The following is a 12,349-nucleotide window of genomic DNA, read 5'->3' as shown; positions in this document are numbered from 1 at the left end:
AAAAAAAAAAAAAAAAAAATTGTTTTCCAGCTCCCTGAGCTGCAAAGTCTGTTTTTATAAAATGGAGATAACAATAACCATGTTGTTGCAGGGAGATGCGACAAGATCGTGAATATGACCTACTTGGCACAAAGTCCAGGTAGAGGGTCAGTACGTGGTAGCTGCTGTGGATCTTGTTCCTCCTCCGTGGCTTTCTGCTACACTCTGATTATATCACCCACTCCTGGGTGCAAGGTGCTAGGCAAGTGGCCCCTGCCCACTTCTGTCGCCATACTTCCCTTGGCCTCCCTCTCATGAAGGTTCAGTCACACTGGCCTGCTTTCTGTTTTCCTGAGGATCCAATCTCTTTTCCACCTCTTAGCCTTTGTGTTTGGTTAAGTCCTCTCTCCGGGCTTTTTGCTGCAGTCTACCTGGCTGGCTCCTATCCCTCGAGTCTCAGCCTGAATATCCCTACCCTGAAAAGGCCTTCTTGAACCCCAGCCTAAAGCAGACACCCACCTAAGTCTCTCACCCAGAACCCTGTACTTCATAGCCCTTATCTTGTATGTTCCTGAAAGTGCCTTCTGGGCTCTAAAGTGTATAAAGGAGAGGAATAACAATAGTAATTTCAGAGACGCAGTATAACAAGGTGGTTAAGAGCACCGCCTCTGAACCCAGGGCTTTAACCTTAGTTCTGCTGTTCCTTTCCTGATCTTTTCTGTGCCTCAGTTTCCTCATCTGTAGAATGAGGATAATAATATAAGTGTTCCCTTTTAGGGTACTGGTGAGGATTAAGTAAGCTCACATATTTTAAGTAAGCTCAAATATCTTAAGTACTTAGAACAACAGCTGGCACATTGTTAAGTACTCTCTTCGTGTTAGTTACTGCTGTGATTGTGTATTCAATATTTTGGGTGATTGATGTCATTTATTTTCTTGTTTGGTGGTGTAGGGTCCATCCAGCTTGCAAAAGCCTAGTCTAAAAATTACCAGCTATGCTAATGCCCAGTAATGCTGATTAACAGATTTAAAAAACGTGACTGCCATTGCCTGGTTGCCTGGGTTAGTCCTGGCACTGCTCCTTCCAGATGGATTACCCTCATAGGCCTCTGTTTCCTCATCTGTAAGGTGGAGATGATGATGATGATAGTGACCACATCACAGGGTTATTGTGAGCATTAAATAAGTTAATACAGTTATAGGTATTTAAACAGTGCCTGTCTCCTGGTTAGATGCTCAATAAATATTAGTTATTACTATCTAATATTTGCCTTTCATTTCTGAGGCCCACCACCTTGCTTGAGAATGTTTTACTTTATAATAATTAGAAACTAGTCTCTTCAGAATATGAAAATACCACAGTTGGTTAGTTCATACTCTAATTGTTTAATCAACCATGATGGGGACTGGCTCATTTGACTTATCTTGCTTAGAGAATTTTAAAATTTTAAATGCGATTGTTCAAGTTCACTTGTTTCTTTACTCGTTGAACCTCTAGACTGTGAATTTATTGAGGGAATGGACAGTGTCCACTTTTGTTCACTGCTGTAAGCAAAGTGCTGGCTTTGAAGCCAGAGACACTACCTGGGTTTGTATCCCAACCTTGCCACTCCACAGGGGTGGGACCTTGGGCCTCTGTCCTCATCTGTAAAATAGTGGTGATAATAGCACCTTCTTCGCAGTGTTGTGGGCTGTCAAGTCTTTCATCCATATGAAATACTTAGAGTCTTATTCACCTTCTCAGTGAGGCCTTCTACCCTTCCTCTGTACTCTCAATCTCCTTCCTTGCTTAATTTTTCTCTAATGCTCCCATCGTCACCTGACATCTATTTTACATATTTGTTCTGTTCATTTTCTATGTCCACCATCCCATCACCCCAGAATGTGAGCTCCAGGAGGACAGGGATTTTTTTGTCTATCTCCCTCACCATTCTGTGCCCTTCACCTAGCACTGTATTTATCAAAGCAGCATTTGAGGAGGACAAGCTTTAGCTGCTGATAGATGACTCTAGACTCTCAGTGAATGTGTTGGAGTGACAGGGATTGAATGGGTGGCTGAGGTGACTGTGCCACGTGAGGCCTGCTGGGGCAGCTGCTTCTAATTTGGGCCTTTTCCCTGCAGGTATCACTTGAGAAGGTGCTTGGCATCACAGCCCAGAACAGCAATGGCCTAACCTGTGACCCCAGCACAGGCCACGTGGCCTACCTGGCAGGGTGAGTGAGTAGGTGGGCCTCGACCTCCGATCACTGATCCTGAGTTCAGAGCCTGAAGTCTTCAATGAATCTCTCTGGGCCTCGCCTTTTCCGTCTGTAGAATGCAGATAATGCTGCCTACCTCTGAGGGCTGTGGGAAGGATTCCATGGGCCCTTCTGTGTGTAGAACAGTACCTGGCATGCGTGAGTGCTAAGAAAGCCTTATTGTGACTGCAGGCAGGAGGTGGCAGTGATTCTGGGAAAGGTAGGTGGTTAAGATCCAAGCCATGGTTGGTGTCAGGCCATCTGGATTTGTGTCCCAGCTCCACCGTGTGTGCCCTTCTCCAAGCCTCTGCTTCTGTAAAACAGAACTAGTGATACCCTCCTCTTGGGTAGTTAGTTGAGAGGACTGAAGGACATTTGCAACTGTTTATTCCACAAATACTGGTCTAGCCTGGCACTCTTCTAGGCACCGAAGGGACCCCCTCACCCCCACAGGGCAGGGCAGAGCAGGGCCATAGTAATTCCTGATGAACAGTATCTGTTACTGAGTCTCTGGGAAGCAGCCAGAATAGAGGACAGGGTTGGGCTCTTGAATCTGACAGGTGTGGATTCACTTCCCCACTCTGTCCCTGACCTGCTTGGGAGTCCTGGGTAAAGGACTTCCCTCTCTGTAAAGGGCTTCAGTTTCATCATCTATGAAAAGCGACAAAGATTCCTGACCTCATCTGGTGATTGTGAGGATTTAAAGAGATTGTGCACAGTATGTCTTTATTAGCCCAGAGCCTAACAGTTACCACAGAGGAAGTGTTGGCTTCTATTTAATATTATATTGATGTTAATAATAATGTTGGGACTTCCCTGGTGGCGCAGTGGTTAAGAATCCACCTGCAAATACAGGGGACACGGGTTCGATCCCTGGTCCGGGAAGATCCCACATGCTGCGGAGCAACTAGGCCCATGTGCCACAACTACTGAGCCTGTGCTCTAGAGCCCACGAGCCACAACTACTGGGCTGCGTGCCACAACTACTGAAGCCTGTGCGCCTAGAGCCCGCACTCCGCAGCAAGAGAAGCCACCGCAATGAGAAGCCCACGTACCACAATGAAGAGTAGCCCCCGCTCGCTGCAACTAGAGAAAGCCTGCATGCAGCAACGAAGACCCAACGCAGCCAAAAATAAATAAATAAATAAATGTTTTTAAAAATAACAATAATAATAATGTTAAGTGCCCAGAATTCTCAGCATAGATAAAGGGGGAGGAGGAGACTGAAGAGAGAAGCATCTGTTCAGAAAGAGCCTTGTTTATATGTGGACTCTTGTGTTGGGAATAGAATCATCCCTGGACCCCAATACTCCCCTTAGTTTGGGCACATTTTCCTCTTTCTCCCCAGGTGTGTGGTGGTGATTTTGAACCCCAAGGAGAACAAGCAGCAGCACATTTTTAATACAGCCAGGTAAGCTGGGACCCGGGCATGGGGTAGGGGTGGGACCAGGGTCCTGGCACATCCTTCCTTCCCCACACTGCCTGGAAGTGCTTGTGGGTGGGTGACTCATTCATTCACCTGGTGGTTCAGTGACATTCACCAAGGGTCTGCTCAGTGCTAGGTACTGTTCCAGGTGTTGGGGACATGGAAATTAACAAAAGAAATGAGAATCTGCTCTCTTAGAGCTGACAGCTTGGGTGGTGGGGAGAGGAACAGACTAAACTAGTTGGCAGTTCCTAGCTGACCATGAGACCATGACTGTTGCTATGGAGGAAATGACGGGGATGTGTTTGGGCAGGTTCGCAGGCAAAGGACTCACGTCAGAGTCTTATCAGAGCCTCCCTGAGGCTGAGAGCTGAAGAAAGTGAAGGGGTGACCCATGTGAAGGTGTGGGGAGAGCATTCCAGGCAGAGGGGACAGCAAGAGCAAAGGACCTGCAGTGGTTAAGAATCTCAGGATGTTTGAGGAGCAGGCAGGGTTCCATGGGTGAGGGGGAGGTGAGGCTGGAACCAGCAGAAGCCACATCACAGGGGCCTTGGCGCGGGGTTGGCTCTCATGCTGATTGCAAAGAAAAGCCACTAGAGGGCATTTGCAGGCTAAGGATATACTTCACGCCCCCCAGCCCTCCAGTACACTCTATCTCCTTTTCTTGACTTACTTTTTTCCACAAAATGCACTCCTTTTTGATATGCTGTCTAATTTCCTCAGCGATGATATTTACTGTCTCTTTTCACGGTGTGAGCTCTCTGAGGGCAGGGACTTTCTCTTAGTTAATTTCTGTGTCCCTATACCTTGGGTCAGTGTCTAGCACATTGATAACACTTATCGTTTCCTGAATGAATGAGTGTGATTTGGGTTTTAGAAAGATCCCTCCAGCTGCCAGTTTATTGAGGAAGGCCCTTGGCTTTGAGCAGGCCCAAGATGATGCCCGGGTCTGCCTTGGGGCTGATTGAACACTGTGTTATTCCTGGGGCTTTGGTCCCAACCGGGTTGTGACCTTTGGGAGACACCTCACTGCAACTTTTTATTCCACAAATACTGCACAAATAGCTCAAGTTTAGCTCCTTTGACCGGGCTCACCAGGTAGACGGATAAGTTGTGGGTTTTCTTCTTCCCTTACGATCCCTAAGGCAAGGTGCCTAAGATACGGTTTGGTAGATACAGATTCCCTCTCAGAAGGGGCTTCTTGGACCCTTGACTCTGACTGTGGGTTCTGTCACTGGTGGTGAGGGCACAGATGGGTTCCAGTCCAGACTTAAGTGTTTATTCACTATGTGATCTCAGGTGAAATACTTCTTGTCGATAATCACAGACTAGGGGCCCACAGACTTGTCTGACAGTATGTTTTAAATATCGGACTTACTTGACAACATTTAAAGTTTTCTACCCAAAAATCCAGATGCCCTCTCGTTTTAGAAATGTGAGAGATTCAGATCTCTGGGGCCCACATTCTCCTATGGCAGGGATGGGCTGGAGCTTGGTGGCATTTGTCAGAATGCCCCTTGCCCAATTCTTCTCATCCTCCCTGTTGCCTCCCTGAGTCCTGTAGGCGGTAGAGTAGGTAACCTTGATCCAAAGCAGATAGCATAGAAGTGTCCACTTTCAGTCACAGATGGGTCTGTCTTGGGAGGCAGTGTGGCCAGAGTGGAGGTTTTCAGCGTGGCTGCATTTCAGAGTCACCTGATCCCAGGCTTCACCCCCAGAGAAGGCTGAATCAGTTAGTCTGGAGTAAGACCTAAGCACTGCCAATTTTTAAACTTTTTATATTGAAATAATTTCAGACCTACAAGAATAGTACAAAGAGCACCTGTACACCTTTCACCCATATTTCCCAAATGCTAACGTTTTACCACATTTGCTTTATCATTGTCTGTCTATGGGAATTCCCTGGCAGTCCAGAGGTTAGGACTCCGTCCTTTCACTGCTGAGGGCCCAGGTTCGATCCCTGGTTGGGGAACTAAGATCTCGCAAGCTGCACTGTGCGGCCCCCAAAAAAAATAAGTATCATTCTCTGATTCTCTATCTATATACATAGTAATTTTTTTCTGAACCATCTGAAAGTAAGTTGCATACCTGATACCCCTGTACCTCTAAATACTTAAGTGTGAATTTACTGAAAAAAAAAAAAAAAGTACGACCTTTCAAAACCACAAAAGATTGAGCAAAATCAGGAAATTACAATTGGTACATCACTACCATCTGCTCCTCATTCAGCCTTCACCATTTGTCCCAAGAATGTCCTTTACAGCAAAAAGGATTCTGTCCAGAATCACGCATTGCCTTCAGTTGTCTCTTCAGTCTCCTTCAATCTAAAGAGGTTTCCTCCATCTTTTCTTGACTTTCATGACCTTGACACCTTTGAGGATTGCAGGCCAGGTGTTGTGTAGAATGTTCCAGCATTTGGGTTTGTGTGCTGTTTCCTCATAGATAGAGTTAGGTTCTGCAGGAACACCTCCAAAGGAATGCTGCGTTCTGCTCAGCACGTTCTGTCAGGAGGTGCGTGATGTCGTTCTCTCCTGTGGCTCGTGGTGATCACCTTGAGCCCTTGGTTAAGGTGGTGTCTGCCAGGCTTCTCCACTGGGAAGCCTCCCTTTTCCCCTCTGTGATTAGTGAGTATCTTGAGGGGAGCTTCTCAAACTATGCAGATACTACCCTGTTCCTTATCAAACTTTTACTCACTAGTTTTAGCATGGCTTTGATATTTCTCAAAAACTCCCTGGGGGGGCTTCCCTGGTGGCGCAGTGGTTGAGAGTCCGCCTGCCGATGCAGAGGATACAGGTTCGTGCCCCGGTCCGGGAGGATCCCACATGCCGCAGAGCGGCTGGGCCCGTGGCCGCTGGGCCTGCGTGTCCAGAGGCCGTGCTCCACAGCGGGAGAGGCCACAGTAGTGAGACGCCCGCGTACAGAAAAAAAAAAAAAAAAAAGCTCCCTGGGGTATTCTCATGTGCCCTGTCTGGTTAGGTAACCTTGGCACGACTTCCTTGTGTTGAGGTCTCCTCATCTCAAAACTGGCTAGGAAGGGTCTTGACTGCACGACTTCCTTTTGTTGAGGTCTCTTCATCTCAAAACTGGCTAGGAAGGGTCTTGACTGCACGGAGTGTGCGTGAGGAATCGGTGTAGCGGGGCATTTGGCAGAGGGCCAGGCTCAGGCTCAGGCGTGCAGTAGGCTAGGGGCAGCTGCAGACGACAGACCCGCCCTCTTCCCCACCCCCAACAGGCATGGCTTAAAACGCAAGGGCGTCCTCTTCCTGCACAGACAAAACCAGGAAGTAGGCACTTAGGGGGCTGGTGTCTCTGCCAGCATCAGGGGCCCCACTCCTGTCTTTCTGTTCACCATGCTTATTGGGAGGCTTAAGATCACCTCCTGGCCCAAGGTGAAATTCTGGTTGTCATGTGGGAGCAAGTGGGGAGCAGGGCAAAGAGTTCCCTTTGAGAAGCTTTTCTGGAAGTCCCACACAACACTTCAGCTTACCTCTCATTGGCCAGACTGCGTCATGTAGCTGTGCCTGTGTGGCTGCAGGAGAGGTGAGGCGATGTACTCCAGCTGGGGCCGTTGCCATCCCCATGAAAACTGGGCTTCCCTTCGTGAGGAAAGAGAGGCGAGTGGATATTGGATGGGCAGCACACCTTGGCTGCTACCTTAGGAGCAGTGGAAGCTGCAGAGGGTTGAGTTGATGAAGATAAATGTTCTATGAGATTTTCAGTGACTCACTTAGAGGCCTCGACATAGTTATCTGCACAGCAGTTTACTCATTCGAGGTGGACAGTTACTAGACTGCTAAGGAACAGAGGTAAAAACAGGATTAAAAGAGAGAGAGGAAAGAAAAAACAACAGTCTGGGAACAGTGAATCTTGCTGCCACAAAACATGCAAACTAGACTGGTCATTCAGGGCTCTTGCAGGCTATCTGGGAGTGTCGAAGAGAAATGTGTTGGTTGTTTACGGGTTTTCCAGGACACCTTCAGCATTTAGCAGTGGAGCACAGGCTGCAGGCTGTCTCAGTATGATGTCTGCCAGGATCCTCCATCAGTACCACCTGCATAGTTAGGCCAGATCTGTACCATTTCCTGCATCTGAATTTCTCAGGGTTACAGAGTAGATGGGGTCTTAGGGAGCCCACCCTGTCAGAGGGAGAGGGAAGGAGGGTTTCCATACAGCATCCACCCCATCAGGGTTTGGGGTTTTGGGGAGGAAGGGGCCTTTGCTTTTACAAAACCCCATTTCCCTGTGCCGCTGCCCCCGCTTCTTCCAGCAGCAGGGAATGCACTCGGTGCTGTGCTGGGCAACGACGTAGCACTGGCTCTCAGGGAGCTGCAGGCGCTCACCTCTCCCAGCCTCTTGGGAGTGAGGAGTGGGCCGAGTGCTGTGAGCACAGCCAGGCTGGGGTCTGGCTGCCCACCCTCAGTGGAATCAGTGATCAACCCCTTTCCTTGTCCCCAGGAAGTCTCTGAGTGCCCTGGCCTTCTCCCCTGATGGAAAGTACATAGTGACGGGGGAGGTGAGTCGTGATCATGACTGAGTGGGTGGAGAGGGGCCTTGGGGCCATTCCTTCTGCCCCCAGGAGGCCTGAGGAATCCCTGGAATAGCTCCTTCCTGGGCTAGAAAAGCCCCGTGACAGATGGGGGAGGTGGCTTTAGGGCGCACCCTGGGGCAATGCCAACTTCAGCCCTGAAAGCCCCTCAAGCCCCACCTGGGCGCAGAACCCGGCAGCAGTAAATGGCCCCAATCTTCCCCAGAACGGGCACAGGCCCGCTGTGCGCATCTGGGACGTGGAAGAGAAGAGTCAGGTGGCGGAGATGCTGGGCCACAAGTACGGTGTGGCCTGTGTGGCCTTCTCCCCCAGTATGAAGCACATTGTGTCCATGGGCTACCAGCACGACATGGTACTCAACGTCTGGGACTGGAAGGTAAGAGCTGACTGGTGGGTGTGTGACAGGCAGCCAGCTGCCAGAACACCCTGAGTCTTGGGCATTGGGTGAACTAAATGAGGTAACTTGGTAAAGTGTTTAACCAGCAAATATTTATTGAGCATCTACTACATGCCAATCCCAGTTCTAGGCACCTGTTGCAGGGCATGTGACAAGCTGTCAACCCAGGGAACATATAATTCTTTTTATATTGACCAGCTGTGACCTTGAACAAGGGACCTAACCTCTCTGTGAGTCTGTTTCCTCATCTGTAAAATGGGTATAATAGTATCCGCTTTGTTGAGTTGTGAGAATTCAGTGAGTTGATATGCGCTAGAAGGCTGGACTTTGGAACAGCTTGGGGAGGACTTGGAGTCGGGAGGAGTGGGTATCAAGTCCTGCCTCTGTTCATGACCTGCTGTGTGACCTTGAGCATGTGACAGCCCCCTTTGAGTGTGACAGGGTGGTGGGGAGAAGCACCTCCCTTGTAGGACTGCTGAGGGGATTCCACGAGTTATCCTATGAAGGGCTCAGCAGGGCCCAGAGTAAGAGCCCGATATCCGGCAGCATGGGTCGTGTTGTCCTTAACTTCCAGCTGTGGCTGTCCTCAACACCATGTGTGGGCTGCAGGGCATGGACTCTTGAGGAGAGCTCTGGAACTTACTCTCACGTGGGAACCTTTCCAGGCCTCAGTCTCCTCTGTGTTGGGAATGATAAGAGTGTCACACGTAGGTTTCCCCAAAAAGGAGGGCCCAAGGAAAAAAGACTTGGAGCAAGGGAGGGTGGAGAGACGCAGGGCTGAGGGCAAAGGCTCAAAGAGTCTGATGAGGTGGGTGCTGGCGTGAACTTCTCTGCGCCGATTCTTCCAGAAAGACATCGTGGTGGCCTCCAATAAGGTATCGTGCAGGGTCATCGCCCTCTCCTTCTCAGAGGACAGCAGCTATTTTGTCACTGTTGGGAACCGGCATGTGAGGTTCTGGTTCTTGGAAGTCTCCACTGAAGCAAAGGTGAGTTGCTGTCCCTGCCACCTCATCCGGGCCCAGGGGAGGAACTGTCAGGGGCAGTAGGGACTCCTGATTCTACCTGAGATTCAGGGGCAGTGGTCTCAGAGGCTGTCTAGCCTCTCAGGGGTCTGCCTTCTGCTTCTGGGCCTGCTCTCCAGGTGCTGACTGACTGGTAGGCCCTGCTGGGTAACCTGCCCTGCTGGGTAACCTCCCCTGCTGGACCCCGGGGCCAGACTTCATCCCTGGCCTGCTGCCTCCAACCACTCTGCCTGGAAGTGTGTGTTCTCTTTGTTCTTCCCTTCTCCATTCGGAGGAGTTTCTGAGAGTTCTTCTGTTTAGCTGTGTCGTATCCACTGGTCATGAGAGGCCCGCCGTGACCTTGCTGGGGGCTAGGCCATGTGGACAGTGTCTCACTGTGCCCTGCTCTGTCTCCAGGTGACGGGCACAGTGCCCCTCGTGGGGCGCTCAGGCATCCTGGGTGAGCTGCATAACAACGTCTTCTGTGGTGTGGCTTGTGGCCGGGGCCAGATGACAGGTAGTACCTTCTGTGTGTCCTACTCGGGCCTCCTCTGCCAATTCAACGAGAAGAGGGTGCTGGAGAAGTGGATCAACCTAAAGGTACCCCAGCCTCCCTCTCTGCTGTCAGTGGGGGAAACACTCCCCATGACATGTGTCTCCAGGGACACTCAGCAGTGCCCCTGCGTGATAGTTGGTCACACCAGCTCTGGGTCTGACTTCTTGTTCTGCTTGTACAACTCTGGGAGAGTAACTTTCCCTCTCTGAGCCTCAGTTTTCTTATCTGTAAAATGGAACTACTGCTGCCTACCTCACAGAGTTGACAGGGGAGTCATGCGAGATAATATATGTAAGGCACTTAGCACAGTGCCTGGTTCCCCTATAGTGGGGGTCAGGGTTACAATTGCTTTCCCATCACCATTTGACCCAGTTCATGTTTCTTTTCTTCACTGGGCACTCTTGGCTGGTGCGAGGACCGCTTTTTTTTCTTTTTTAATCTAAGGTATCATTGACCTATTAATTTTTATATTACTTCTATAGTTAAAGACTATATAAAATACATAGAATTTTAAACTAAAAGGTGATATATCAATAAATTACAGAACCACTTTTCTTCAGGATCTGAGGGTTTGAATCCAAGCTGTCTTCCTATCCTGGGATTGGATGCCTGTTTGGCTGTTAGCAGGAACATCACAGTTTTCCTCCTTGTCCTATTCCTGTTCTTATGACTCCCCTCTGGAGCTCAGCTTTAGGATTAATGGCATGGCAAGAGGTGTGTGGAAGAATTCCGAGCTTTATCTGTCTTTCCTAGTTGGTTAAACATCATTTATTTCTCTCATTTGAATCCTCTTGCTAGAACTCATGCAGCTTTTAAGCAAGTCAGAAGCTTTGGATAGATAGATGTTTAGCCCCTGAGCAGGTGTCTTAAATGACCCATAAACTTAGTCCTTCTAGATTTGGAAAAACTCCTCTAAGCCGTATCCAGAGGTCTGGCAGTTCCTGCCCCTTCTATCTGCATGCCCTGGCAGAAGAGACAGTCCTTCCTATATATTATAACTTTTTTCTATGCTGCTTTAAAGTATAATCTCTATGAAGGTATTTTTAAGCAATAAGGAATAAAGCCTAAAATTTAATTTAAGCCTAAAATTCAACGCTGCTACTGCAAGCGACCTATCTGAAGTCACAGTCGGCTGAGGAGATATTTTCCACACACAGCTGAGTTCCTCTATAACAATGATAACTCTGTCCCAATTTGTGCCTCTGTCTGCCTGCTGCCCCCTTTCCTTCAATAGTGACTGAGCACTATATCCTGATTTCAAAAATCTTAACGTTTGCAAAAATGGGCTTCTTAGACCCCAAAGCTGTAAGGCTTTTCTGGAGGCCCAAGGCTGTTCTGTCAGCCCCCGTATCCCTGAACTGGGCCACACAAAACACTAAGTCCACTTGGGTCCCCTTTGTCCCCACAGGTCTCGCTGTCTTCCTGCCTCTGTGTCAGCCAGGAGCTCATCTTCTGCGGCTGCACAGATGGGATAGTCCGCATATTTCAAGCCCACAACCTGCAATACCTCGCCAACCTGCCCAAGCCGCACTACCTTGGAGTGGATGTGGCCCAGGGCCTGGAGCCCAGGTACTGCCTGGCACGGGGAGGGAGAGGGGCCTACCTAGAGTCTGTCTGCTGGTATCCATCCATGCTTCCAGATCCATCTACCTACTGGCCAGCCTTGGGCTGGAAGCAGGATACAGGGTGTAAGGAGGCAGCAGGATCTCGTGAAATCTGCAGTCTAGTGAGGGTGCTGGATGATAAATGAGTGCATAAACAAGATCATTTCAGATAGTCATAAATGCTTTGGTGAAATAAAGCAGGGACTCAAGAAGGAGAGTGTCTGGGGGTGGGACTGTTGACTGGGTGGCCAGGGGAGGCCTCTCTGGTGAGAGCAAGCCCGCCGTGTGGAGAGCTGGGTCCCGACAGCAAATGCAGAGGCCTTAAGGGGACAGCACACTGGGCTCAGTGTGTCATAGGAACGGCTGGGGGCTGTGTGGCTGGAGCCCAGTGTGCTGGAGGGAGGGTGGTAGGAGACAGGTGTGAGCATTGATGGAAGCTGCTGAGAGGAGCTTGAAGCCTATTCTGAGGTCACTGGGCAGCCACTGGGACCTCAGGCACTGGTGTTACTTGGTCAGGCCTTGAGTAGTAGCTCCTCTGGCTGCCATGTTGAGAGCGGGTGGAGAGGCGGAGCTGTGGTGTATCTTCCCTTTTGTTGTAAGTC

At 49.5% G+C, this 12,349-nt stretch overlaps 1 protein-coding gene across 1 annotated transcript in view; it reads left to right on the top strand.

Moving 5' to 3' along the window:
• The first annotated feature begins 114 nt into the window (after window positions 1-114).
• Window positions 115-12,349, top strand: part of LOC102995120 (WD repeat-containing protein 62) — a 38,252-nt gene continuing 26,017 nt past the window's right edge. The window contains exons 1-8 of the mRNA XM_028478309.2: window positions 115-234; window positions 2,102-2,193; window positions 3,566-3,628; window positions 8,099-8,156; window positions 8,395-8,565; window positions 9,435-9,572; window positions 10,005-10,187; window positions 11,552-11,712. Coding sequence (XP_028334110.1) covers window positions 115-234; window positions 2,102-2,193; window positions 3,566-3,628; window positions 8,099-8,156; window positions 8,395-8,565; window positions 9,435-9,572; window positions 10,005-10,187; window positions 11,552-11,712 — 986 coding nt within the window. The remainder of the gene's footprint in view (window positions 235-2,101; window positions 2,194-3,565; window positions 3,629-8,098; window positions 8,157-8,394; window positions 8,566-9,434; window positions 9,573-10,004; window positions 10,188-11,551; window positions 11,713-12,349) is intronic.

Source organism: Physeter macrocephalus, chromosome 17 (genome assembly GCF_002837175.3).
Source record: "Physeter macrocephalus isolate SW-GA chromosome 17, ASM283717v5, whole genome shotgun sequence".
NCBI classification, from domain to species: Eukaryota; Metazoa; Chordata; class Mammalia; order Artiodactyla; family Physeteridae; genus Physeter; species Physeter macrocephalus.
Note: the sequence above shows the minus strand (reverse complement) of the source record. Positions and strands in the feature narration are given on the sequence as shown.